The following is a 26,813-nucleotide window of genomic DNA, read 5'->3' as shown; positions in this document are numbered from 1 at the left end:
AAACATCATAAACTCATAAAGTGCAGAAGAGAGAACCAATGCTGTATTAAATTAATTATCTAAACAAGAAAACAAATAAAAGACTTGGTGAAACAAAAACATTTTGAGCAGGTGACAGAATATCAGGATTGTAGGTGCCTGCCTGATTTAACGGAGAACAGTGCCCCAAAGTATTAATACTCTTACACTAGAAGCCTTGCTATGTGTAGAAACTATATCAATATGAGAGAAGGGTGGGGCAGTGAGGGGAGATTCTCCAGAAGAGGGCAGTGATCTGGCCAGCATATGAGAGCTTTCCCTGACCCCTGCCTTCTGCCCCAGCCAGCATGAGCAATGGGTTTGCAGAGATGGCTGTGTCATTTTGCCACCACTGTCCATCCATGGTTTGAATTGCTCTGCCAGATGTGACGACACACTGGGAAACTTAGACATTCTTTCGGAAAATTAGGTGGGTCAGAGGAAGTTAGGAAGAGGTCAAATTTTCAGTTAGCATAGGAAACAGCAAACCCATTGACTGCTTTGTCAATGCAATTAAAATGCAAATATCAATGCATATTCTTTTCTGAGTACTGCCATCACAGTGCAGTTCAGTTGGAACATGGTGCTGATAATGCCAAGGTTGCAGGTTCAATTCCCATATGGAACAGTTGCATTGCAGGGGGTTGGACTAGATGATCCTCAGGGTCCCTTCCAACTCTACAATTCTGGAATTAGCTGGCTCCACCCATCAATGGCTCTAGCACCACCTGTTGTTGGTCTCCCTGCCTTCCACCTTACCAGCCTCAAAGGGCACCTGCCACCTGTGTTTATTCGTGAGATTTTCATCACAGGCAGCAGGAATTCCAAGGCCAGGTAATGCATTTCCACCTTGCCTGATCTTCCGTTTGGTCTGGACACGGCCGAGTTTCCCTTGGGCTCTTTTAAAGGGCAGCAGATGCAAGAGTAACTTATAGACTGTTGTTGTGCATCCAGAACAAGAAAGGCCAGACAGTGCTATGAGTCAGGAGCTTAAGCAGCAGGTGGTGGTGCCGTTTTTACTGCTAATTTGGGGGTGATGACTGTGTGGGGACATTGCTGGGGGTGGGCTGAACTGATTCATTGGAAGCAGTGCAGGAGTGGGAGGAAGCAGAGGCACCCATATGGGTTATGGTGGAGGAAGAGGTGATGAAGACAGCTCAAAAGACAGCAGCGGCCCACCCTCTAAAATACTAGTAATAATAATCCGGCTCTTCAGATATGACAGCGAGAAATGGCTTTTCTCTCCCTTTGTGAATGCTGGAGGTGGGTGCCAACAGAAATGGAGCCCCAATGGACCTGTTGAGCAGCAACGAAGAAGTGTTAGAGTGCTTGGGGAAAGAGAGAGGGCTGTGGCTCAGTGGTAAAGCATCTGCCTTGCAGGCAGAAGTTCCCAGGTTCAGTTTCTAGCATCTCCAGATAGGAGGGGGGAGACTTGGCTGGAGAGCTGCTGCCAGCCAGTGTATACAATATGGAGTTAAGATGGGCGACAGGCCTCACTCGGTATAAGGCAGCTTCGTACGTGCCTAGATTTCACAGAAGTGCAAAAGAAATCTGAAACAAGCCTCAAACCTAAGGGGACAGACAGACACCCCCAAAGAAAACAGCTGAAGGGGGACTGAGGATGCTCAAGAGCTAGAGTACACTGGATCAGGGGACCAGGAACTTTTATTGATATCCTTACAGTTTATAGTATCTGGTTAACTGTGTCATAGTCTCATGCAGAGCTCAGTGGAGTAGGAGGCCAGCAGAGTCCATGAGGTGTACTTGCCTGGATGCAGAGTCAGTATCCAAAGTCAGGTCCAGTCCTAGGGTCGAGCAACCAGCAATCCATGTGGTCAGGCGGTCCAGGGGTCAGGAAATCTGATGGTCATGGTGGTCAGGGGTCAAGACAAGCAGGAAGCAGCAAGGTAGGGCTAGGCATCTGGCTGCTGCTGGAAACTCTGCTTAATAATAATAATAAAAAATTATTTATACCCCGCCCTTCCTGGTTTAAAAACTGGGCCCAGGGCGGCTAACAGCAAATATAAAACATTGATTAAAATGCGACTTAAAAACAACATAAAATAGCATAGAATACAAAATAAAATGCAGCATCAATATCAATAAAATTCAAAAATTCAGGGGTCATTTTTGGAAGAAGGCTGAAGCCAGCTGGTTCTCATCAGCTTCTTCTCTGTGTCCCTGACACAAGTGGAGTCACTCCCCCTTCAGGCTGCTGTTCATCAGGTGAAGCTGACTCTGGGCCCATGACAAACTGGCATGAATCCTGATCGGGGCCATTCTTCTAGGACAGAGGTGAGGAACCTCAGGCCTGGGAGCTAATTGCAGCCCACCAACCTCTCCATCTCGCTCTTGGATATCTCCTCAGGTCACACACTCCTCGCTCCACACCACACCCCTCACTGGTCTTTTGTCAAACCCTGAGTGCTTTTGCCTGACTGGAAAATGTCCTTGAACTCTGCTAATGCCTCTTGCTTGCCTGGTTAGAGGATAGAGAGGGGTGTGCGAGTAGAGAAACTAGTCAAGTACAAAGGTGCTGTAAAATGTGCATTCGTTGCTCCACCCACTTTTGTCTCTGGCTCCGCCCCCACTGGCATGTGGCCCTCAGAAGGTTACCCAGAAGGGAATGTGGCCTTTGGTATGAAAAAGGTTCCCTACCCCTGTTCTATGAAGCAAGGCTACACAGCAACATTTTGTTGCAGCTCCCACTTTTTTAATTTCAGCACCTGATGTGCTGCATTCTTTGTCACGTGCCCAGCACCTGAAGAGACAACAAAAAATAAAACAAAATGCAGTTCTCAATTTAGAAGGGGGGGAAAGCTGTAACAACTCCATCATAAAGCAGTAATAAAAACAGCTGGCTAAAAATGCCGCCATTAAAAATAACACAGAGCAAGTCGGCCCGCAGGGAATTTTCAAATAGAAGTATAAGCACACAAGTGGAAACTGCAGCAAAATGTTGTGGCGTGGAGGGCTGCTGTTCAGGAGTCCACACACTCCATTCCGCACCTGTTGGCCATAGCTCAGTGGCAGAGCAGCCCAATCATCAGCCAGCATTCTGTGGTCCCTGGGCATGCTTGGTGCACATTGGGCTGTTTTGGGGGTCCTCTCCCCCCAAACCTTGCACATATTTCCACAAAACACATGGCTTGAGCAGCATGACAATACTGCCCCCTGGGCGGGGCTGGCAACATTCTGGCTACATAAGCAACAGCACTCAGCACCTGAGGTTGGAAACAGAGGGAATGGTTTGTAGATAGGACTTGTAAATGCAAGTGTGCTGGCTGCCAGTGGCAATCATACCCTCACTTTCAGGGGATTGTTTTAGTGTCACACTTCTCCATTCACGTGGGCAGGGATAAGGGTTTGGGGTTTTTTTAACAGTCAAGCTGTGTATAAATTTTATAAAATAAATAGGCAGCTTGTTCCCATTTTTAGATGCTCTCTTCTGCCCCCAGGAATCTCCGCATCCCCTTGTCTGAGTGTGCACAGAGGTATCCCTCACAGAAAAAAGTTGCCAGCAGGTGCAGAATGCCGCGGCGAGACTCCTTACTGGGTCCTCGCTGTGAGATCACATTCACTCTGTGCTATACCAGCTGCACTAGCTCCCGGTGGAGTACAGGATCAGGTTTAAGGTGCTGGTTTAAACCTTTAAAGCCCTATTCGGCCTAGGACCCTTGTACCTACGGGACCGCTTCTCCTGGTATGTCCCACGGAGGACCTTACGGTCTTCAAACAAAAACATCTTGGAGGTCCCGGGCCACAGGGAGGTTAGGCTGGCCTCAACCAGAGCCAGGGCTTTTTTGGCTGTGGCCCCGATCTGGTGGAATGCTCTGTCACAAGAGACTAGGGCCCTGCAGGACTTGATATCTTTCTGCAGGGCCTGCAAGACAGAGCTGTTCCACCAGGCCTTTGGCCAGGGCACAGCCTGACTCCCTCCTTTGGCAATCTTCACAGAACTTTAGCCTAATGGTTGCCATCAATTTGAGTTGAATTAATTTTATAATGGAATGATTTTAGAATGTTGTATTATTTTATTGTTGTTAGCCGCCCTGAGCCCGGCTTCGGCTGGGGAGGGCGAGATATAAATATTATTATTATTATTATTATTATTATTATTATTATTATTATTATTATTATTAAAATCTACACCTCTATAGTTAGTCAGACCATTGGTCCATCTAGCTCAGTACAGTCTACACTGACTGGCAGCAACTCTCCAGGGTTTCAGACAGAAGTCTTTTCCCAGCCTGACCTGGGGATTGAACCTGGAACATCCTGCATGCTCAGCACATGCTCCACCACTGAGCTACAGCCCCACCCTCACTAGCCTTTATAAAACCCTCTCACCATCCTTCATCGATGCCCTGTCCAATCTATTTAGATTAAAGCCCGAATTACTGCTATATATAGAACCTGGGCTATTCAGCATGTATTTGACCATTCTCAATTGAGCTTACAATTTCATATAAAGTTCTTCCATCAATGTCATGGGTTTCCCCACAGCAGCTCAGTGCTAATGTCCCTGCTGAGCTTTGGTTACGGATATAAAAAGAGGTGGTGCATGAAATGGAGTCAGCTGAGCATATTTCATTGAACAAATAAATGTAGGACTTCCATCTCCATCCTTCAAGTATTAGCCAGGTGATAAGGGCTAATACTGACATGCAGAGATCCTGCGAATGAATTATACTTCAGTTATTACAAAGTTCTGACTGCCAGATTGGATTGTTTGCAGTATGTAAGCCCAGGGAAATACGTACATAAGTAAAATGAATGGGGTTTGTTTGTTCCAAAGGTGTGAACAGCAACTGCAGAACAGAGAGAGAATTTCTATCCAGGTCAGATTGGCCAGTGCCTGGAAAGTCTGGATTTGGGAGTGGGGCATGGAGAGAAAATGCAAGTAAGAGGTGACATGATAGAAGTTTACAAAATTAGGCGTGGCATGGAGAGAGTGGATTCTAGACAGATAAAAGAAAGCGCTTCTTCACACAGCACATAGTTAAACTATGGAACTCACTCCCACTAGAAGCAGTGAAGTCCACCAACTTGGGTTGATTTTAAAAAGAACTGATGGAGGAAAGGATAATGTTTTTAAAGTTAATGTTATATACGGTCATCTGTAACCATGTACATGCCTGTCCAGCTTCATGTTGGCGATAAGCTTAAAAAAAAAAAATAAGGATGCATGTCTGCGGCAGCCAAGGTGACCATTTGCCACCTGGGTGCTCATCTGGAGGCCCTCTAGGCTGCAGGGGTCTGGATCTCAACCCTGAGATCCAACCCTAGCCATACCACAGCATTTGGAATGGGTCATCTGGTCAGATGAGATGCTGCATAGTAGATCCATGATCAGGAAGGTGGCTTTTTGAAAGTTAAAAACAGCTGTCAGGGGGTGGGCATATTGGGTACCAGGTTACAGGGTTAGCCTACGTACATCAAGAGGCTGCTGTGCTTCAATAATGCCCACAGTGAAAGAACAGAGTCAGGGTATGACAGCAGGAGAGGTGTGAACCCATGTGCACTATCGCTCAACTCTTGTTTTGACCAATCTGTGCCAGGAACCCATGGGGAAAGGCAGACGAGTGGTTCCAGAACCATGGATAGCTCCCTTGGAAGGTGGCAGCCTCTCCTTCATTGGAGGTTTTTAAGCAGAGGTTGGATGGCCAGCTGTCATGGATGCTTTAGTTGAGATTCCTACATTGCAGGGGGTTGGAATAGGTATCACTTGAGTTCCCTTTCAGATGTACAATTCTGATTCTATGCACTTGATCTCAGCACCATGGATAGCTCCAAGTGAAAGGCCTTTCCACGTGAAAGTCAGGCTCAGGGAAAACTGTGTAAGCCACCCCGAATTCCTTGGAGGAAAAGTGGGATATAAATCAAAATAAATAATCAGAGCATGGCAGAGGTGAAGAAATGAATTCAGCAGGTGGCTCGGATTCTTATCTTCCTGCCCTCCTGTCCGGCAGTTGGGTGGCACTTTCCGCCCACCAATCACCTGACAGCACATCAGGCAACTTGTTTTTGCCAGTGCAGTTTGAAATGTGTCACTTACAAAGTGCCACTCACAGTGCTTTGGCATGGATTGGCCAAAATGGCCTGGTGGTTCTAAGCAGGCCCATGAGCCGTGACACAACTACCTGACAATTTCTCCCTCTCTAATGCAGCAGGCCAGGATAAACTCCTACATTACTTCTGTTGCTTGCAAGCTTTTTCCAAATAGGTTTCCCTTTGGTTGAGATAAAAGTGCTGATCCCACAAGCAGCCCATGTCACATAGTTCATTTCCACATACTGTTAGTCAGCAGCAAAATGTTTTCAATATCATAATTTTATTATCTTTATCATTCAAAATATTTATATGCTGCCTTTCCGGACCATGTCCACCCAAGGCAAAAAAAAACAACACCAAAAAACACACACCCCAAGACCCAACAGAATGCAATACAACACTACAACAAAGCTTCCAAAACACATTAAAAACCCCACACAATTTTCAGGTTACTTGAGGCAGAAGGCTTATATCAGGACCTCCACCCAGTTTATTTACTTTGAAACAAATAGAAGGAATCACTGTACATATAAAGCACACAGATTTTTCTTTTTTAAAAAAAAAAACCAAAACACTTAATAAACTATTAAAATGATGGAGAATGTCATTGTATATTAAATATTCTGTCATAACTGCAGTATTTCACATATCTGCAGCAATACTGCAGCTGAACGCAGCAGGAGATCAGAGTCAGTAGTTTAAATCTGTATAATAAATAATGCAATTTTTTTGAATTACTTCACTATCATTAGAGAAAGAGAGAAAGCACCAATCACTTGGGGAAAAACATATGGGTTAACAAAAACAGATGAAACGGCTTTTTTAGAAAGTTGGACTATGTTTCTGCCCAGATGCTGAAGCAGAATGAGACTGAAGATTAAGTTTTTACACCATGTTTTCTTGGTCCTCATGAAACGATCTTGCAAGCTTTGCACAGAACCCATGCTGCCTTGCTTTTCCAGTACAAGTACATTGCAGGAGAGGGGAAGCATAATCCACAAGGAATTTTAATAATTAGCAAGAACACTGATGACTCAATATTCCACCCGCCTTCCATCTGAGCAATTAAACTCTGCTATAAAATTAAATTATACAGTTAATGTTTCTCGACTGTGAGGTTAGCTGCTGTGATAGGCAAATGTTTGCGCTGCCCTGTAATAAGCAAGCCACTTCGATCCCTCGAGAAATGGCCCTGCGGCACAGAGAAAGACTGTAGGAGAGAAATAACGAGCAACTGGCCTCCTTTGCACAGGAATAAATAGCAGCCAAAATCAAACAGTTTACTGAATATACTGACCTTCAGTTGTCTGATCAATAACACACTTGTGACCCATGAAATGGGAATCCTGATCTTAAACACTGGCGTATCAAGGGGTATATTTGTTACTTATAAATGATGTCATTTTGGAGGTGCAGTTGACCTGGAGGTTCTGTTGTACTGTCTCTGTTGAAATTAATGGGACCTGGGCAAGAGCAGGGATAGGTCTTAAGACAGGAGAACACTGTTTTCTATTCATGAACCAACTGACCTATGTCCTTTGCCATTCATGAATCCGGGTGGATTGTTGTTGCCTTTCATGGTTAAATGAAATGTGCCCTTTGCCATTCATGAATTACTTTTCTTTTTATAAAACCAATTACAATGCATAATCGAAAATCAACCAAACATGCTCTCCACTAAAACAAATTATCATAATATCACGCCTGAATCCAGGGACAAAAAATATGCTAGTTTTTCAAATTACTCTTTATATATGAAACAGCTTTGTGTTCACCCAGGCATAGGCAAAATTGGCCCTCCAGATGTTTTGGGACTACAATTCCCATCATCCCTGACCACTGGTCCTGTTAGCTAGGGATCATGGGACTTATAAGTCAAAAACATCTGGAGGGCCGAGTTTGCCTATGCCTGCATTAGGCCATCCAGCCACTACAATGAAAGTCAGTAGTTCTTTAGGCTTTGAGGCAGGGGTTTCCCCCCCAGACTTGAGATCCTTTTAAGTGAAGATGCCAGGATAGCACCTGAAAACTCCAAGATGCATACATGTGGTGAGTTGGTTTTTGTGTGGCTAGAATGTAACCTATTGTACGAAAGTAAAATTTTACATCCATTGCTCCACCTACTTTTGTATCCAGCCCTGCCCATCCTGGGCATGTGGCCCCCAGGAGGTTAGCTATGAGGGAATGCAGTTCTTGGGCTGAAAAAAGTTCCCCATTCCTGCACTGGAGACTGGAACTAGCAGCTGCCAAAACAAAGCCCACGGTTGGCAATCTTTTTAATCTTCTGGTTAGCCCACCCTGCCTACTAAAGACCCTGCCCAGCCTTCACAATTTCTCTTGGCGTTTCTCACGTTATTTTCAACCTGATTTTAATAACCTTAAAGACTAGAGCCATAGGATTCTGCATTCTGTCCACAATATCAGTTATTGTTGCTTACGAGGCAAAATGGCAGTCCACAGAGCATTTTTGTAACCAGGCCTTCTCAGTCTGCATATTTGTAACTAAAACTACAGACTTTCTCCAAGCCACCATTAACATTTGTATGTTTTGAACAGGTTTTATATACGTATATAGTTTTAATTCTATTCATGCTTATTTTTTTTTTAAAAAATGATTGCTTTTTCTCTGTTTTTAGTGATCATTGTTTTTTATTTGTAAGCTGCCTTGAGTCCTGCCAGAGAAAACGGCAGGGTGTAAATATATAAACATAAGAAGAACAGCAACACTCTTGTGCGCTTTTGGTTGGAGGGAAATGACCTTGGAAAGACTGTCCAGAACATCGAACTGCTTGGGCAAACTGTAGAACGGAAATTGCTATCAGACTTCACCCTCTCTAAGCTGGAGGGACAGATTAAAAATAAATCAATACATGTGAAACCTATTAGGAGCGGGATGTTAATCCCCTGGACTTCAGGTGGATCAAGGAGTTCATGCAGGACTTCTCTGAGGCTTTACTCCAGGAGAAGTCAGCATGCTGCCTTCCAGACACTGTCATATTCCAACTCCCATCAGAATAGCCAATGGGCAAGGATGGCAGGAGCTGACTGCAGTCAAAGGCAAAAACATATGGCCATGTGACATATGGGACTTATCCACACTTACCTTACCTCTGTTCTTTCCAGGCATGGCCTGCCATTTAAAGCTGTGTATCTGAACACCCTGTTTTTTGCTCCAGAGCTTTCTCCGCAAAAATCTGCTTTTTAAAGCTCAATCGGAGCAAATCTCAATCTGCAGTAAAAAATCCAAGCTGATGTTTGCTCCGATTCAGCTTCAAAGAGTGAGTTTTCATGTGAAAAGCTTGGGGCAAAAACAAACAAACAAACACTCAGACACAGAGCATTAAAGTGCAGACCTCTGGCTGAAAAGAGTGGGGCAAAAGGCAAGTTTGAATAGGCCCTTACTTCCATCAGATGTCAAAGAAATAAACAATTATCTGACGTTTAGAAGACATCTGAAGGCAGCCCTGTTTAGGGAAGTTTTTTGTGTCTGATGTTTTAATGTGTTTTTAATCTATTGTTGGAAGCTGCCCAGAGTGGCTAGGGAAACCCAGTCAGATGGGTGGGGTATAAATTATTATTATTATTAATTATTATTATTAATTATTATTATTAATTGTTGTTGTTATTATTATTATTATTATTATTATTACAGGCTGAATTACAACGGTGCAGGATGCAACTGTGCATAAGATTGGATTTACACATGAAGCACAAAAAGACCCAAATCAGGCACTGCAATGGACTGTATCCCTCCAGACCAGGTGTGGGAAGAAGAAGAAGAAGAAGAAGAAGAAGGCTGGGTTGAGGAGGAGGAGAAGAAGAAGAGTTTGGATTTGATATCCCGCCTTTCACTCCCTTTAAGGAGTCTCAAAACGGCTAACATTCTCCTTTCCCTTCCTCCCCCACAACAAACACTCTGTGAGGTGAGTGAGGCTGAGAGACTTCAGAGAAGTGTGACTGGCCCAGGGTCACCCAGCAGCTGCAGGTGGAGGAGCGGAGACGCGAACCCAGTTCCCCAGATTATGAGACTACTGCTCTTAACCACTACACCACACTGGTGGGGAACCTTTCTTCAGCCTGGGGGCCATATTCCCTTCTGGATAACCTTTTAGGGGCCACATGCTGGTGGTGGGCAGGGCCAGAACCAAATGTGGGTACGGCAACAAATGTTAAGTCCTACCTTTGTGCAACAGCATGGCTTATACATAGCACACAGCCTTCATCCAGTCAAACAACAGGCATGATCAGAGTTCAATAACATATCACAGCAAAGCAAAAGCACTCAAGGAGCGACAGTGAAGGGTATCATTTTGGGGGAAGAGAGTGCGACTGGGGTGTACTTTTCCAGTACAGGAAAAGCCCGGAGAGCCAGACAGAGCTTCCTCAATCCTGCCCTAAACCATAGATTGGTAGTTCACATTTTTTATGTTCCCAATTCTACAGGCACACACTGAACCCTCAAGTCCGCGACTGAAATAAAAGAGAAGTAAAGTTTTCTTTGCAGAATGCAGGGCTTTTTTCAGCTGGAACTCGCTGGAACTCAGTTCCAGCACCATTGCCATTCTAAGAGAACAAGGGAGGTGTTCGTGGTGAGCTCCAGCACCTCTTTTTCTAGAAAAATAGCACTGGCAGAATGGATAGGTAAAGGTAAAGGGACCCCTGACCATTAGGTCCAGTCGTGACTGACTCTGGGATTGCGCGCTCATCTCGCTCTATAGGCTGAGGGAGCCGGCGTTTGTCTGCAGACAGCTTCCGGGTCACGTGGCCAGCATGACTAAGCCACTTCTGGCGAACCAGAGCAACGCACGGAAACACTGTTTACCTTCCCACCGGAGCGGTACCTGTTTATCTACTTGCACGTTGACGTGCTTTCGAACTGCTAGGTTGGCAGGAGCAGGGACCGAGCAATGGGAGCTCACCCCGTCACAGGGATTCGAACCACCGACTTTCTGATCAGCAAGTCCTAGGCTCTGTGGTTTAATCCACAGCGCCACCCGCGTCCCTCAGCAGAATGGATAGGTGGCAGTCAAAGCCCACTCAGAGGAGAAGCATTAAAATTAAGGGGCCTAAGTTAGTCATGCCCAATAATTGGCTACAACCTGAAAAGTTAGCTGAGTGCATTCCTACAGCAATAAGGTACCATTTCGTAAATGCTCAAGTTTGTTCACTTTGAGTTCTACCTTCATACACACTCTCATCTGCCAACGCAGCTCGCTGCCTCCCTGACAGGTGAGGGATGCTTTGAACTGGCAATATATTTATTTCCCTGGCGGCATCTCATCCGTGTCAGGTTTCTTGCCTCGGAACAACAAGAAAACTGATTTTGCAGTTCCGTCACCGCTTTGTTGGGAAAAGCACAGGAAAGTTGCCCAGATAAAACCACACAGGCCAGTGTATGCTGTCCTCCAATGCACCGGAACCAGGCTGAAGTTGGAAAGCTATTTGGGGGAAAGAAAAAAGAAAAACAGAAAGAAACCGAGTTAAACGCACCAAAGAAATATCAGAGCCTTCACCTTATCATCTTTGTTGCAGGTCCAACTTGCTGCAAAATGAGCTCTAGGATTTTACTGTAGTTAAAAACTACAGTACTTCAATCTGGTGTTCTAAAAGCTTTGAAAAGGGAAACAGAATGGCAGTAAGCCAAGGAGAATTTATTTATGTTGGTCTCTTTGATGGATGGGCCTTGGGCCAGCCTCCTGGTGACCAAGAAACCAATCAGAGCTGGAGTGTCATTCAATCAGGAGGGAGTGGAGAGCTGTAACTTGACAGTTAAACTGTCAGATAGGGCTTAACTGTCAGAGTGGATATAGGGCTTAACTGTAGGATAGGGCTTGGAAAGTGATGAGATAGAAATCAGTTTAGAGCCCAGTTATGGTCAAATTGGCAGCTAGCTAGGCAGGGCAACCCAGATTGTTTTCTAAGGGCAATGTAAAGATTCTAGAAAGGGACTGTTTTACTTGTAGTGCAAGACCAATAACTATTCTAGAGAGAGGTTTAAATTATGAGCTTTAAGTACGTTTTTAACTATATCTGCAAATAGGTTTTTTACTGAAACAAAGTATTGGGCCTTATCAGAGTGACCACTAAGCTACAGCCTGCCTTGTGTGTTTAAATAAAATTCCGGTTTTGTTTACAAATTGCCTCAAAACAGGTTTTCCCTTCCCATGTGGGAAAAAATCCTTGCTGCTGGATATAATAGTAGATGTCTCAAGTGTTACTGACAGGGTGAGTCTTAATTTTAAAGAACCGAAATCGGGTCATGAGGTAACCCATGAGGGTTACATTATCAAGGGGTGGCTGCCACAGTCAGGGCCAGCCGACCCATGAGGCTAGGAGAGGCAGCCGCCTCAGGCGGCAGGATCCACGGGAACAGCAGATCCAGCATCCAAGGAATGCATCTCCTGCTGCTGAAATAACAGGGACAGCTGAATTTTCAAAGGGGACACAGATAGGAGGTTTCTGGCTGCTCAACAACCCCAGACACCGGAACTAGAGATATGGGGTTGTGGTGAAGAATGCATCAGGGCAATCTTCTGGCTGTGTTGATGAGCACATTGTTGTAGCTGCTGCTGTTATCTTCGTCGTGAGTTTCTAAGGAGGTGGAAGGCAAATTTAAACTCACCTGCACAAAAGGCCAGTACATCAGCCCAGTCTGAAACAAAAGCAAAATATATTTAAAGTAGTTAATTGAGAGGGGAAAGTACCACAAAAAATCCATCAGAATAGATGAGAGTTACCAATGTAAACACATTGTCAAAATAACTGGTCTTGGAATCGTCAGTGGAAGAAACTCCCATGAGACTCTCCATCTGTCATGGATGCTTTAGCCGAGATTCCTGCAATGCAGGGGGTTGGACTAGATGACCCTTGGGTCCCTTCCAGCTCTAAGATTCTATGATTATAGATTATCTTGGCAGCACAAATAGTAATTGCAATGGAAAACAGCCAAAAATCTCATGCTGCATGCTTGGTACTGCTTACTCTGAGATATACTGGAGAAAGCCACGCATAATTTGAGATTTCAACAAGACTAGAACCTCCAGACACCTTTTACATGGTTTGGCATTCCTTTATGACATATACAGCGGAACCATCATTTTCAAGGTAACCCTCGTCACAAGCCCGGCAAATCTGGAACTAAACTTGATGACCTGATAGTGTTGATAGTCTTTATTTTTACTTTGTTATTTTAACTCGTGTTCAACTATTCATTCCATGTGCCTATTTTATAGTTTTGTTTTCCATCTTCTAATTTTCATCTGTTGTGAACATTGTTCTCTCTGTTTCCTGTACGTCATAAAATGAAATAACAACAACATAGATGGGTGGAATTCAATGCTCTGCTAAGTTAAAGTCCCTTAGTGGTGTACTAGCTGTGCTAGCAGAATGGCTCTCATAAAAAAGGCCAAGAAGCCAACATGATTCTTGTGGCTGGTTATGGTAGCCTGGCTATTTCCTGCTAAAATCAGCTTCTGCTAGTGCCACTGTTACATTGGATATCATATTACGCAACCCAAAGGAGGTCCCCTAATTCCCCTCAGAGAACTACAATTCCCAGAGTTCCCTGGGAAGAGGGATGGATTGTTAAAGCACAGATGGCGGCTGTGAACAGGGAACACGGTCTCCTCACAACTCTCAGCACCCTTAACAAACTACAGTTCCCAGGATCCTTTGGGGAAAGTCATGACTGTTTAAAGTGGTATGGTCCTGCTTTATTTAAATGTATAGCGCAGTTGTCCAAGCGGGAAGGTGGATAATCCTCAAACTGCCACTTTAAGAATCCCAGAGAGATTGAGAACAACAAGCACAGCATAGTGGGCTGCAAAAATTACTTGATACCTGATATACTCGCACATTTGCCAGATTGGCAAACAAAGGTATAGAGGAACAAATGCTTCCTTCAACCACAGAGGACAAACGCCTCTGAACAACCATATTTATTTCATACCACCTGCAAAACTCTTTTCTTCCTTGCTCTCATAATACCGTTTCTGAGCGTTACATAAATGCACGCTTGATGTAAGAGCTGAAATGCAGACTGGTTATGAACAATGTCATGACCACAAAAGCAAGGGCTGTGTGGAGGTACAGCCACACCTTGCATGCTCAGCTTTCATTAAAAAGAAAAAGGCAAGACTCCAGCCGTTGCAGTTGTGGAGATACAAGGAAAAGCATACAGGCAATATTCTATGAAATTGCTTACTAATACATATATGCATTTCTCCCTTACAATGTCCTGAGTTGCTAGGGAGAGCAAGCAATCAAGATGCTCTTGTTTACCTGTTTTTAAAAAATGTGTTTATATGTTTAAAAACTGAACAACTTTCAACATATCTTTCTGCCCCCATTTATGTTCTGGGTCTTCTGCACTGATTCTCTCCATACAACCCTGCCCACATATCTACTGGCTGGGCCTCTTCATCACAAAATTTAATGCTTATGACCCCAGTAAGTCTTTGCAGACTTACAGCAACTGGTTTGTGTCCTTAAAAACACGTTTCTAGTCCTTGCAGCTGTGAAAACTGGCTTGTATGCAAGTGGACAGTACTTGGTGAAATCTCAAATGGCAAAAGGATGAGGGGAAAGTTCCAGTGGTCAGCTCTGGGACCAAGGATCTTACCTATCTCTTTGCCCCTCACTACAAAAGCAGGACGCGCTCTGCATGTAATGTGTGCATAATTTGAGGGACGGGAAGAGGTCCAGACAGCCAGAACCACCACTGTAAGTTGAGTTTCTTTTTTTCTCCTCCCTAAAGTATTCCCCTTTTTCTTCATGTGTCATGTCTTTTGATGATGAGTCTGAGGGCAGGTTAAGCCCAATAAATAATTTTTGGAAGTCACTCCAAGCGCCTTTTTGGCTAAAGGCTGGGGTATAAATGCTGTAAGTAAGTAAATAAGTAAAAAGGTGGGCATACTTGTAAGGTGTGTGTGGTAATGGGACCATGTTCAATGCAGCATTCACTTACCTTATAGGTATTCCAAAATTTATTCCTGCAGTCGGCAAAGACATCCTCTTTCCCCTGGAGTATACTCATGCCTGGTCACAAAATGTTTAAGGAAAGTCAGAATACAAGTAAAATCTACTAGAAATTCATTTACACAGCATTTTATACTATGCCACACACTTCTGCTTCACTAACCATTTCCTTCTGAATGCATCCTGAATAGCATGTTTGTCTTGCCATAAAATATGTATCTTGTGATCTCTTGAATTATTATTATTTTTAATGCATGGCTTCATGTTAAAGTCACATCTTGAACTTGTCAATTCTAACCTAATTTCTTGAATTAGTTGCTTCCTGTCCCCCACCCATTTCTTTTTTTAAAAAACCTCACATAGGAACACAAGAATCTGCCCAAGTCAGATCCACCTAGCCCAGTATTTTTTACACTGGCTTGCAGCAGCTGTCCAACATTTCAGAAAGAGATGTCAGGGACTGAAGCTGGGATGTTTGAAGGCAAAGCAGATGCTGTACCAGTGAGCTGCGGCCTTACTCCCTAACATAGGAACCTGCCTTAGGTCCACTGAGCCTTGGTCCACCGAGCTCAATCTTGTCTACACAGGCTGGCAGCTGCTGGAGCCTTAATCCAGTGCCTTGGACCATTCATCCATGCTGCTGAGAATGGTAATTTATCTGTCTCCTTGGCTACAACCAGCAAGTCTGTACTGGCTGCAGCTGATATGAGTCATAGTCCAAACTCAGTGCACATGAAGAGCCAGTGTAGTGGTTATAGAGTAGTGGACTAGGACCCCGGAATACCAGGGTTCAAATGCCTTCTCGGAGCTCACAGGGTGCCTAACCAACCAACCTACCTGCCTATCTCACAGGATGGTTGTGGGGATTGAATGAGGAGCAGAGAGAACCATGTATGGCACCTTGAGCTCCTTGGAGGAGGAAAAAGGTGCGCTAGAAATGCAATAAAGCAATCCAACACCAGCATAACCAGGTCGGGCAAGGATGCTTTTGAGTGCTCCACCAGGGCTGAGTTTAGGTTTGATGAGGCCCTAAACTACTGAAGGTAATGGAGCCCTTTATATGTCCAGCTGTCCTTTGTCAATGACAAATTGTCCTGGTTTTTGTGTTGAATATATGCTATATGGTAATTTATGGACCTCATGGGTATCTAAAGCCATTTGCACATAACAAAATATGTATTTTATCAAAGCAATTGTTGAACTGAAATACAATTAAGAAGAAGTATATTAATAGTGAAATTTTGGGGGGGGGGAGGGGGCAAGATAGTGGGGCCCTAAGCTATAGCTTGTTTAGCTTATAGGTAAATCCAGCACTGGCTGGCTCCCTGCACTCTGCGTGCGCTCAGAGGCACAGCTGCCATTTCCGGACCTGGCCCCCTCCGTCCTCCCCCTCTCGCGGCCTCACTCACCGGTGTAGAAGGCGAGCACGGCGATGGGCGCGCCCATGAGCTGGTCGCACAGCACTTTGGCCAGCACGGCGCCGGGCGCCCGGCCGGGCAGCAGCCTCTCCAGCGCCCTCAGCCACACGTAGTTGAAGTTGCCGTGGAAGGAGAGCGCCACTAGCGCCACGTGCCGCGTCTGCGCCCAGTCCGCGCTTTGGCCCGGCCGGCGCCGGAGCCGCTGCTGCGCCGCGTCGCCCGCCGCGAAGAGGCTCCCGTAGAGCGCCACGTTGCACAGCCAGGGCGATCGCCGCACCAGGCGGCCCAGCAGGGCCATCGCTCGCCCAGCTCGGGGTTCAAGGAAGCCGGCCGGCTCGCATGGCCGGCTCCCTCGCCCTTGCAGCTCCTGCTCCTCCTCCTTCGCCGGAGGGAGACGCCTCAGTCCCTGCCTCCTTTCCCCCCTTCGCAGGCGACGCGCACGGCCGCTTCCTCGCCGCCGCCACCCCCGTTTTTGGGCCAGGCAGGGGATCAGGTTCCCCGCCACCCAACAACCCTGCGGGGTAGGTTATGCCGAGATACTGGTGCTACTGGCCCAAGATCATCCCGATTGCTGCTTCACAGCTACGTGAAAATGGGGACCCAGGTTCCTCACTCGCCACGCGTAGTAAATAGCTGTCAACTTTCAGATTTGAAAATAAGGGATCAGCAGCCTCGCCAGTCCCGGGGACAGTCTACGGGATATCTAACAATCCGGGATAGCAGCGGGAAACATTGGCACTGGAATAAGGGAATTCCCCGCAAAAAAGGGAAGGTTGACAGCTATGGCGTAGTTATGGCACACCGACCCACCCAGCTCCCTGCACCCTGCAGAGGGGTGCGCGCCCAAATATGCACCATGAAATGAGGACTTGGACCCCGGAGGCCAGGGTTCAAATCCCTGCTCCACCATGAAACTCACTGGTGGACCTTGTTTTTTTCCCTGAATAATATTTATTAAGTTTTCAACAAGAGAAAGGTTACAAAACATTAAACAGAAAACACAAAAAGTACAAAAACCCAAAAACAGCGTAAAAAGAAAAAAGAAAAAAAAAGAAAAAAATACACACAATTAAAAAAATATATATATAAATCCCTCTTTCTAATATCATACCATTCCTTTACTTATTTTCATGACTTCCTCACACCTCCCATTTTTGTATTCCATTTAGAAAATTTATTCAGCAAATCCATACCCTCTTTGTTTACCCTTAATTTTTTATCCTCACCTATTATAACTTCAAATTTTCATCTAATATCACTCCATTCTTACACATTCTTGTTTTGCCTAGTTACTAGAACCACTTCGTTTCATTCCAACGTGATTAACATTCAATAATTTTGCAGTGTTTCTGTAGATAGATTCTAAATTTCTTCCAGTCTTCTTCCACCAACTCTTCTCCCTGGTCTCAGATTCTGCCAGTCATTTCCGCCAATTCCATGTAGTCCATTACTTGCATCTGCCATTCTTCCAAGGTGGGTAGGTCTTGTGTCTTCCAATGCTTTGTGATGAGAATTCTTGCTGCTGCTGTAGCATACCTCACTGGTGGACCTTGGACCAGTCAGAATCTCTCGGCCCAACCTGCCTCACAGGATTGGTAGTGATGGATGCCGATGGGGAAGAAGATAACCATGTGAACTACCTTGAGCTCCACGCAGGAAAGGGATATAAATGTAATAAGTAAATAAATGTGGTTTGGTCTTTTAAGAGGAGCGGCCACAAGACTCCAGATCACTCATAACCGCTATGGGATCACTTTTTCTCACCACAGTGTGGCAGCACCGCTCAGTTTTGAGACATTGGCAAAGTCAAGGGGAGTATCTGTTCCCCTAGCATCCTTTGGGAGAGTATATCGCTTTTTCTGAATGGTCTTTTTTATCTACAAGTATCTCATCTTTGGGACGCAGGTGGCGCTGTGGGTTAAAGCCTCAGCGCCTAGGACTTGCCGATTGAAAGGTCGGCGGTTCGAATCCCCGCGGCAGAGTGCGCTCCCGCTGCTCGGTCCCAGCGCCTGCCAACCTAGCAGTTCGAAAGCACCTCTGGGTGCAAGTAGATAAATAGGGATCGCTTACCAGCGGGAAGGTAAACGGCGTTTCCGTGTGCGGCTCTGGCTCGCCAGAGCAGCGATGTCACGCTGGCCACGTGACCCGGAAGTGTCTCCGGACAGCGCTGGCCCCTGGCCTCTTGAGTGAGATGGGCGCACAACCCCAGAGTCTGTCAAGACTGGCCCGTACGGGCAGGGGTACCTTTACCTTTACCTATCTCATCTTTAGGGAAGTCCTTTGCCCTCAGTTTGGTTAGTGGTAGGAGCCCTGTGTATTTGAAAGGGATCCTGGGCAACAAGTTCATAGGATCAAAACAAAGCACAGGTGCAAGGCTTTTTATTTTACTTCCATGTGTTTCAAAATGAAATACTCCTTCAGGAGTTACAAACGAGATATTGGGCAACGTTGATATAATGGTTCTTTAAAAAAATTGATTGTATCCAACTTATACTCACAGTGGGGACACAGTGCTTTTTTCTCTAGAAAAATAGGTGCCGATACTCAACACCATGGAGTATCAAAGAGGTGCCGGTACTGTGTACCTTTGAGTGACTCCTGAAAAAAGCACTGGGGAGACCCATTTAAATTAATGAACCTGTGAGGCATGTTCATTGATTTAAATAGACCTAGTTTTGGCTACAATCCATGGGATAATAGTCATGATGGTTGTGCTCTGCCTCCACAGTTGGAAGCAGCAATGCTTCTGAATACCATTCGCTGGAAACCAAAGGAGGGGAGAGGACTTTGGTGCTCCAAACCCTGCTTGCTGCTTTCACTCAGAAGCAAGCTGCTATAGCTGGTTACTGCACAAAACCCAACGTCCTCTCAGGCTCAATACAAACAGAGATGAGAGGACTTTGTCCTCCATGAAAAAGCTACAACCTAATGAATCTACGCGGCCGAAGGCGGGACTCGAACTCTCAACCTAAGCTTTTCGTCAGCCGATCTCGCCGTGTCACCAGCCCAGTGCGCAGGCTCAGCCGGCACGGATTCCGTCATCGCCTTCTTGGAGAATGTTCCATTATAAACAGAAGGGGCGGCAGCTCGGGGTCAAGAGATGGGGGCGCTAACTTTTAGAGGCGCGAACGCAGCTCTAATAGGCGAGCCGTCTCTCATTCATCACAGCAGTTTTAAGAGACCTTTAAGCTTTCCGTTCCCGTTCCCACTATCCGGTGTACCCCCCCCCAGGTTTCATTTTTGGTATGCCCCACGAGGCCCGCGCCTGTGGGGCTCTTGCGCCCTCTGTCAATCAGAGGCGGTACGGAAGCCTGTGGGGCTCCCGTCTCCTAGGTGAGCGCGCGTAACTTCCCTCCCCTCGTCCTGGTCGCCGTCACGTGCCCCGCCCTCTCTTCCCTCAGCCGCCGCCTGGCACTCCGTCAGCCCTGCCAACGTGGAGCCGGCTGAGGCCGAAGCGAAGGCGGAAGTGCTCTGAGGAGAGGAGGGCGGAGGAGGAGGAGGAGGAGACGGGGGGCCTTTAACCAGCCGCCGCCGCAGCTGCCGCTGAAGAACCTCCGGCCATGGAGAGCTCCTTGGAGAAGGTCGGCTCTGCCTCAGAAGTGTCTCAGGCGGGGAAGGCGGAGGGCGGGCAGGGAGGCAGGGACGCAGGGACGGGGCGGAGGAGGAAGGGTCCGCGGTGCCAGGGGTGGGGGCCGAGGGGAAATCGTGACAGGGGGTGGTCGCTGCTCCAGACGACGGTCCACAGTCAGCAGCCTTGCAAATGCGTGTAGAGAGGTTTATAGATGTGTGTGCGCGCGCATATATGTGTGTACACACACACACGCATATACATATACACACACACAGTCATTAGAATTCCTATAACATATATTCACACACATATACATGCATATATATGTATACTGTATTTGTATGCAGTACATATTTGTGTAATATATAGTCAAACACATATGCACACATATGTACATGCTCACACATATTTATGAGTGTGTGTGCATACATATATTGTGTTATATATGTGTGTGTGCAGAAGCATATATGTATACATATATTATACACATACATGTGTGTAATATATGTATACATATATACTTCAGACATATTTGTGTTTGTAATACTGTTTATGCACACACACATATATATATAAAACATATACGCATATGGAAGCACATCTGTAAGCACATGTGTGTAGAGCATATTACACACATAGCATATAGTGTGTGCAGAATATATACGTGTGTATGTTATATGAGTTTGTTGACTACACACACACACACACACACACACACACATATTATATACAAATATTTTATTTTTAAAGCAACATTTTTGATGAGCTTGGGCTGGATCCTGAGTTAGTCATGCATTAATTTCGGAAGGACTAAGTCTGGATACAACCTTGTAACAAATGCATATGTGTATATGTACTGTTGTTAAATAGGCAGATAATAGCAACATTAATAATCATCATAATATTAACCATTGACAATGGTTCTTCTTCTTAGGGTAGTAGTGGGGCATAGCTCAAGTGGTAGAAGGCCACCTCCTTGAGACTCCAATCCTATACTCATGGAAGTGAGCTAGTCCCACTGAAGTAAATTGCACCGACTTCTGAGTAGATGTGTCTAGGATGGCACTGTGAAAGTGGTGCTACCATTAGCATATGCATTTAATATATTTCAGGCTTTGTTTTTGAGGTTTTTAAAACCAAAAGGAGAGGAGAAAGAGGAACCCTCATTCTTAGTGCTGAATATTGCTTGATAGGCATTTATTTTATTTATCCATCTATCTGGCAAGAATCATATCTTATCTATGTATAATATATCCAACCTAGCTTGCAATCGAGCAGGGCTGGCCCTACCGTTAGGCAGTGTGAGGCAAAAGCCTTGCACAACAGATGATGAAGGATGGGGAATGGACAGAGCTGCATGTGCCATGTGATCTGCCCTGCACCCTCCTAAATTAGGCTTCTGACCTCAGGTGCAGTGGAGGAAGATGCTATTATTGCCACTGTCAAAGTGTGATTCAGCTGTTATTCTTGCCAGTTTTTGTACAATGGTAGAATGAGGTGGCAATTTGTCCTTTGCCTCAGGCAGCAAAATCTCTCAGGTAAGCCCTGCAATCCAGCTGGAAACACACAGATTTTTTTAAAAAAAGAAGCAGTCTCATTCACAGAAAAAAGCAGGAAAAAACCTTAAATTCTATTTATGTGTCAATATTTTACATATTGGCTTAAAGCGAGAGACTGTTTATGCAGGCTGTCTACCACATATTCTCTCTCACAGGAACTGCCAAAGGCCTTGATGTAATAATAGTGATGTAAGCCATCAAATAGAATATATCAAGCTCCCTTATAACTGAGGCAAGTCATTGTTACATCTGGGAATGACCTCTAAAGTTTAAGACATCTATGCCAGTTAGAATAGTGGGCAAAATGAACTCAGTTGTCTGACTCAGCATCAGTTGCTTCATATACACATAAGCTGCCTGGCCACAGCTCATTGAGTTGATCTGTAAAGTCACAGGTTCAATGTCTTGCATCTCAAGTTAAATGGATGTCAGGTAGCAGGTGCTGAAAGCTGATGTCAGTCACAGCAAAGCAGTTAATACTTGAGTTTGGCACACCCAACATCAGGCTTCTTCCTATGTGCAGAAGTGTAATGCTCAGTGGTACAGCATCTACTTTGCATTCAGAAGGTCTCAGGTTCAATCACCAGCATCTTCAGGCAGGGCTGGGAAGCAATCCTAACTTGAACCTTGGAAAACTGCTCCCAGTCAGCGCAGACGGTACTGAGCTAGATGAACCAATGGTCTGGTTCAGTATAAGGCAGCTTCCTACGTTCACATTACAATGGGGTTGTGCCACGGCTCCATGGGAAAATCCAGAACTTTGGCCTCTCCCAATATAATAAACATGGCTAGAAGGTGCTGGGAGTGGGGGGCCTCAGTCCTTGGGAAGCCACAGCTCGTCAGAACAGAGTGGATGACAGAATGGTTAGGTGGGCCAGTGTTCTGACATGGTATAAGACAGTGTCACGTTTTGTGAGGAATGGCAGTAGCTCCATGGGTTGGCGTGTATGAGGTTGTGGGTTAAATTCGTGGCATTTCCTGTAAAAAAGATCTCCGGTAGGAGGGCTGGGGGAGACCCTTCTTTAAACTTTGTAGAGCTGCTCCCAGTCAGAATGGATTGACAGTCTGATTCCATATTAGGCAGCTTAACATCCATATCATCATTATTTCAAGGCCAAATATACTCCTTACAGGAGAATGTGTCTCTATAAAACATAAACACACACCTGTAGCTTTTTGTTCTAGTCTTACCTTTATGACATGCTTGTTTTCTGTGTGCAGGGATCGTTAACTTGTGTTTGTTTACGGGCACTTAATCATGTGAGCCCCTACCTGTTGTGTGAAGTAGTACAGTCATCAAACAGGTTTTCCTGCTCTTCTGTTCTTGAGAACTAGCAACAGGCTAACATAGATAACCTTTTAAAGAAGCTGTGGGGTGCTTGCGACAAACACTGGGGATATTGCGTGGGATTTGGTGCAGAAGGGCAGGGCAAGAAGATGGCTTCCCTTTTAAATTGCCCTTTCCCTGCTTATATGTATGTAGTTATAAAATATGTATTTATAACTATAAAGTTTAAGTTGCCTCCTTTTTTAGTGGGGAGTTAGTTTCATACTTATTTCTCCCGTTCTTTATTGGTTGTTGTGTGTGTTTTTTTAAAATGTGGGTAGGTGAGGGGGGAATACTGTTTTTAACTCTGAGGCAGCCAAGTGTGTTCATTAGTAAGAGCTATGTAACAATCTATGCAAAATTTGAGAAATTAAAATTAATAGGATCTGTCCATTGCAACAAAAGAAGTTTATAAACTTGGGTTCTTTGTGTAATCTACTGGTATTTTGAGATGCACATTGTCACTTGCTGTTAGAGAAATATGTACTACTAAAATGTTCAAGGCAGAACTTACTCCCTATGAATCTTGGAACATAAGGACAGAGTGGAATTTCAAAAGGACCAGCTCTCACAAATACTTTCTTTCTTCATGGGGATGTCTTTAAAACAGGGGAGTGGAATTTAAAACAGGGGAGGGAAAACTCTTCCATCCCAAGGACCATAAACCCTCAAGGTGAATGTTCCAGGGCCACATGCTGGTGGTGGGCAGGGTCAGAGAACACTGTGGCTGGAACCCTGGATTTGGCTCCTACTTTTGTATGGTAGGCTACATTCCAGCCATTCAAAAGTCAGAGGTTTCTACACACAAGCACACATCCTCTAACCAGGCAAGGAAGAAACACAGGCAAAACACATTACTGTATTGCGAGGCAAAAGCATTCAAGAAGGGCATGGAACAGGGCCACTGTTGGCTGTCCCCTGGGGAGAGGGGACATGACCTGGAGAGGACTGCAGACTCTGCAAAATCCCAAGGGCTGAACAGAGATAATTGGAGGGCCACATTTGGGAACAGATGAGGTTCCCTGACCCCTGCTTTAAAAAGTACCCCTGTTAGAACTCAGAAGTTTCTGTCGCCTTGTTTTGTGAGTCATTCTTTAGAAATGTTTCTGGGGCAGCTTCTTTCTAGCACAATAAACCTGTGGAAACAAGAGCAGCTGTTGGATTGTGGCAGAGACCAGTTCAACATGTCACCAGGGAACTGGAAGGAATAATTGTACTAGTACAACCAGGCATCCTTACTGTTTTTCTGCAGTATTTCTCACTCATGTTTGTGTAGCTATATATAGAATAGATAATCTTACATACCATAGACAAGCAGAGAAAATCCAGGTGTTGTACCTAGTGTGGTGTTCTAAGGCAGGATTTAAAAGATGCTGCTGATTTTTATTTTCAAGGCCACATGAGGGACCTTGGTCTCATCACACATTTTGCTCTCTTTAACATATGCACAAACACACATAAAAAGCTTGCACCTGCTGCACTTGTGTTTCTGGGCCAGGTTCAATGGTATTGCATTAATTTGTAATGATAACATCTTCAGGTGCACTTCATCCTTTGTCTGCCTGTCCGACCATTGAGATCTTTGGAGGAAGACTTCATAGTCCTCCATGAGCTGTGCACAGGGTTGAACTACATGCTGCTTACAAATCTACACTCAAAGTGAACTGCAGATTAATGAGAGATACTAACTTAAAAGTCTTAAAATTGGCCAGCATGAGTGAGAAAAAAACCTGGTTCTAAGCAACCACCAAATGCTCCTGTTTTACAAGTTAAAACCGTGAAGACTGAGAAATAAACAATTATCACAAAGCTGAGCATGGTAGAATATATTTTTATTTATATAAAGAACTTGCTATTAATAATTTGTTCCAAGTTGGACACTCTTGCCTATGTATTGCAAGTGAGCTAGAGATCCATCTTCTTCATGCCCTAAAGTAGTGAACGTTCAGACAATTACATTCAGAGTCTCCTATGTTTTAACAGCTTTTGGAGTGACTCTGTTTGAAAGCCGTTTTGACCAAAGAGTAACAGAAATGTGACTGTAGTTCTTGATTCTGAAGGATTAGAGATACTTCAGGAGTACTCTGCTTAAGAAATGAAAATTCAATTGCCAGTTGATATAGTGGGATATTTCCCCCATTAACATTAGGTCTGTTACCTGCTTAAATAATTCTGGGTGCATCTAATGGGTTGATCTAAAAATACGTGTAAAAGCCATCATGCTGAGGATAAAAGCATACTTCTATGTTTATTTTGGGGGGATATGGAGCAGCTCTAATTAACAGGAAGTGTACTGTCATTATGGAATCAAGATTTCAAACAAACTTGTTTATCCACATTTGCAGAGGCCAAGGTTCTTTGGTGGGGTGGGTAGCAAGTTAGCATGCCCTCTACTGCCACTGCTGATGCCTTTCTTAGCTGGTGCAATTCTAAGCATATCCTATTTCAGTGCTGAATTCTTGAATGTCTAGTGGGGGGGGGAGCGACATTCTTGATGGGTAAATTGCAGGGACTGCAGCCATGGAGAGCTGAGTTAGGTAGGGTAATGCCACAAGTCTGTTGCCCAGAAGGACCAGGAAACCATAGAGCTGGATCCCCTGAAATTGATGGAGGAGGTGGCAATGCATTGGTGGGACATCACTTTTTGCAGGCATAGCCATGGAACCCACTGAGCAGTCTCTAGGAAGCCGTCACTGTGCCATCCAGTCTACTAACTCAGCAACAGCATCCCCATAGTTGTGTTGCTTGCCCACTTTTTTATAACTTTAGGATATTTGTAGCCTGCGTTTCAATATATGCAAAATTCCACAGCAGTTGAGTTGACAATAAAACATGGGTTGGCTGAGATGTGGGTGACTTCTTTGTCCTCCCATCCACCAATAATGTACGTGTGAACACAGACATAACAATTTTACTCCATAGGGAGTGACATACTGCAGGCATTATTGTCTGAAACTTACCTATCTTGACCTTGTGTATGTTTGAGAAATTGGTTTTTAAAAAAACTGAATTGAATTTGCCATTCTGTCCTGACCACCCAAATCAGTATGGCTGATGGAGGGTGGGGGACCTTTGAGGTATCTTCTTTTTAATAATAATAAAGTTCAAATCTCCATTGGTCCAGGTGAATTAATCCATTTTAGGACATTTTCTCCTATAAGGAAACTGGTGTGTTCAAAGCTGCTTACTGTTTTCACAGCACTTGCTGTCTCGTGAAAAAAAAAAATGCTTTGATGTCATAGGTTGAGACTCTTTCTGGGTTTTTTCTTTCTGTTACTCCCACAACATCATGATAGTTTTTGTTGGAAAAAAACTGAAGGATGAATCTTTTAAAAAAGTACTCTGTGTAACAAGGAAGTAGAAGCAAGTATAATGAAATAGCAGTACATTTGTAAATACATTTTAAACAAATAAGGAATTGTTTTAGTGTGTGTATGTGTATATATAAGAAGGGGGATTATACTAATTTATCTTTAAAATATCAGGATGTTGTAATAACAAAAAGAGCCTCAAACCATGGCATCAAAGCATTTAATAATAAATAAAAATCTTAGAGGAATTTGTATAAAACTAATGTATGACAGTCGCACGCATACAGTTTCTTGTCCTGCACGCACACAAGCAACATACACGCACAGAAACAGCCACTACTTGCAACTGTACTTTGTAAAAAATGCCTGTGCGGAATTACCTATAGGCATATTGCATTCTAATTCCTACACTGAAGAGCTTTCTGTATAGAACTTTGTGATAAGTGAAGCAGACTTGAGTTGAAAACAAAACTTGTCTGGCTAGATTGCAAACCAGCTAATTGGTATCTTGCTGGCATTCTCAGCATAGGAGAAAGGGTGTTAAAAGAACAGAATGGAGATCCACTGTGGATTTGATGG

General features: G+C 44.6%; 2 protein-coding genes across 3 annotated transcripts in view; one reads left to right on the top strand and one right to left on the bottom strand.

Annotated features, from left to right (window-relative positions):
- Nucleotides 1-11,269: 11,269 nt before the first annotated feature.
- MPV17L (MPV17 mitochondrial inner membrane protein like) lies at nucleotides 11,270-18,194 on the bottom strand. Its single transcript, XM_081840118.1, has 5 exons — nucleotides 18,016-18,194; nucleotides 16,458-17,393; nucleotides 15,038-15,108; nucleotides 12,695-12,724; nucleotides 11,270-11,510 (listed from the first exon to the last, which is right to left on the bottom strand). Exons 2-5 carry the CDS (start codon nucleotides 16,762-16,764, stop codon nucleotides 11,331-11,333), a joined length of 588 nt encoding a protein of 195 aa, XP_081696244.1. The 5' UTR covers nucleotides 16,765-17,393; nucleotides 18,016-18,194; the 3' UTR covers nucleotides 11,270-11,330.
- PDXDC1 (pyridoxal dependent decarboxylase domain containing 1) overlaps nucleotides 11,871-26,813 on the top strand; it is a 44,172-nt gene continuing 29,229 nt past the window's right edge. The window contains exon 1 of one of the 2 annotated variants that reach the window (XM_081839709.1): nucleotides 11,871-12,084. Coding sequence is in view for 1 of the 2 variants with exons in the window: in XM_081839708.1 (XP_081695834.1) it covers nucleotides 20,027-20,047 (21 nt within the window). In the remaining variant the exon portion in view is untranslated. Of the gene's footprint in view, nucleotides 12,085-19,813; nucleotides 20,048-26,813 lie in introns of those variants that run through there. The other variant, XM_081839708.1, reaches the window with a different exon arrangement.

This window comes from Podarcis erhardii, assembly GCF_964252035.2.
Source record: "Podarcis erhardii genome assembly, chromosome: 14".
In the NCBI taxonomy this organism is placed as follows: domain Eukaryota; kingdom Metazoa; phylum Chordata; class Lepidosauria; order Squamata; family Lacertidae; genus Podarcis; species Podarcis erhardii.
This window is presented reverse-complemented; position numbering and strand designations above follow the sequence as displayed.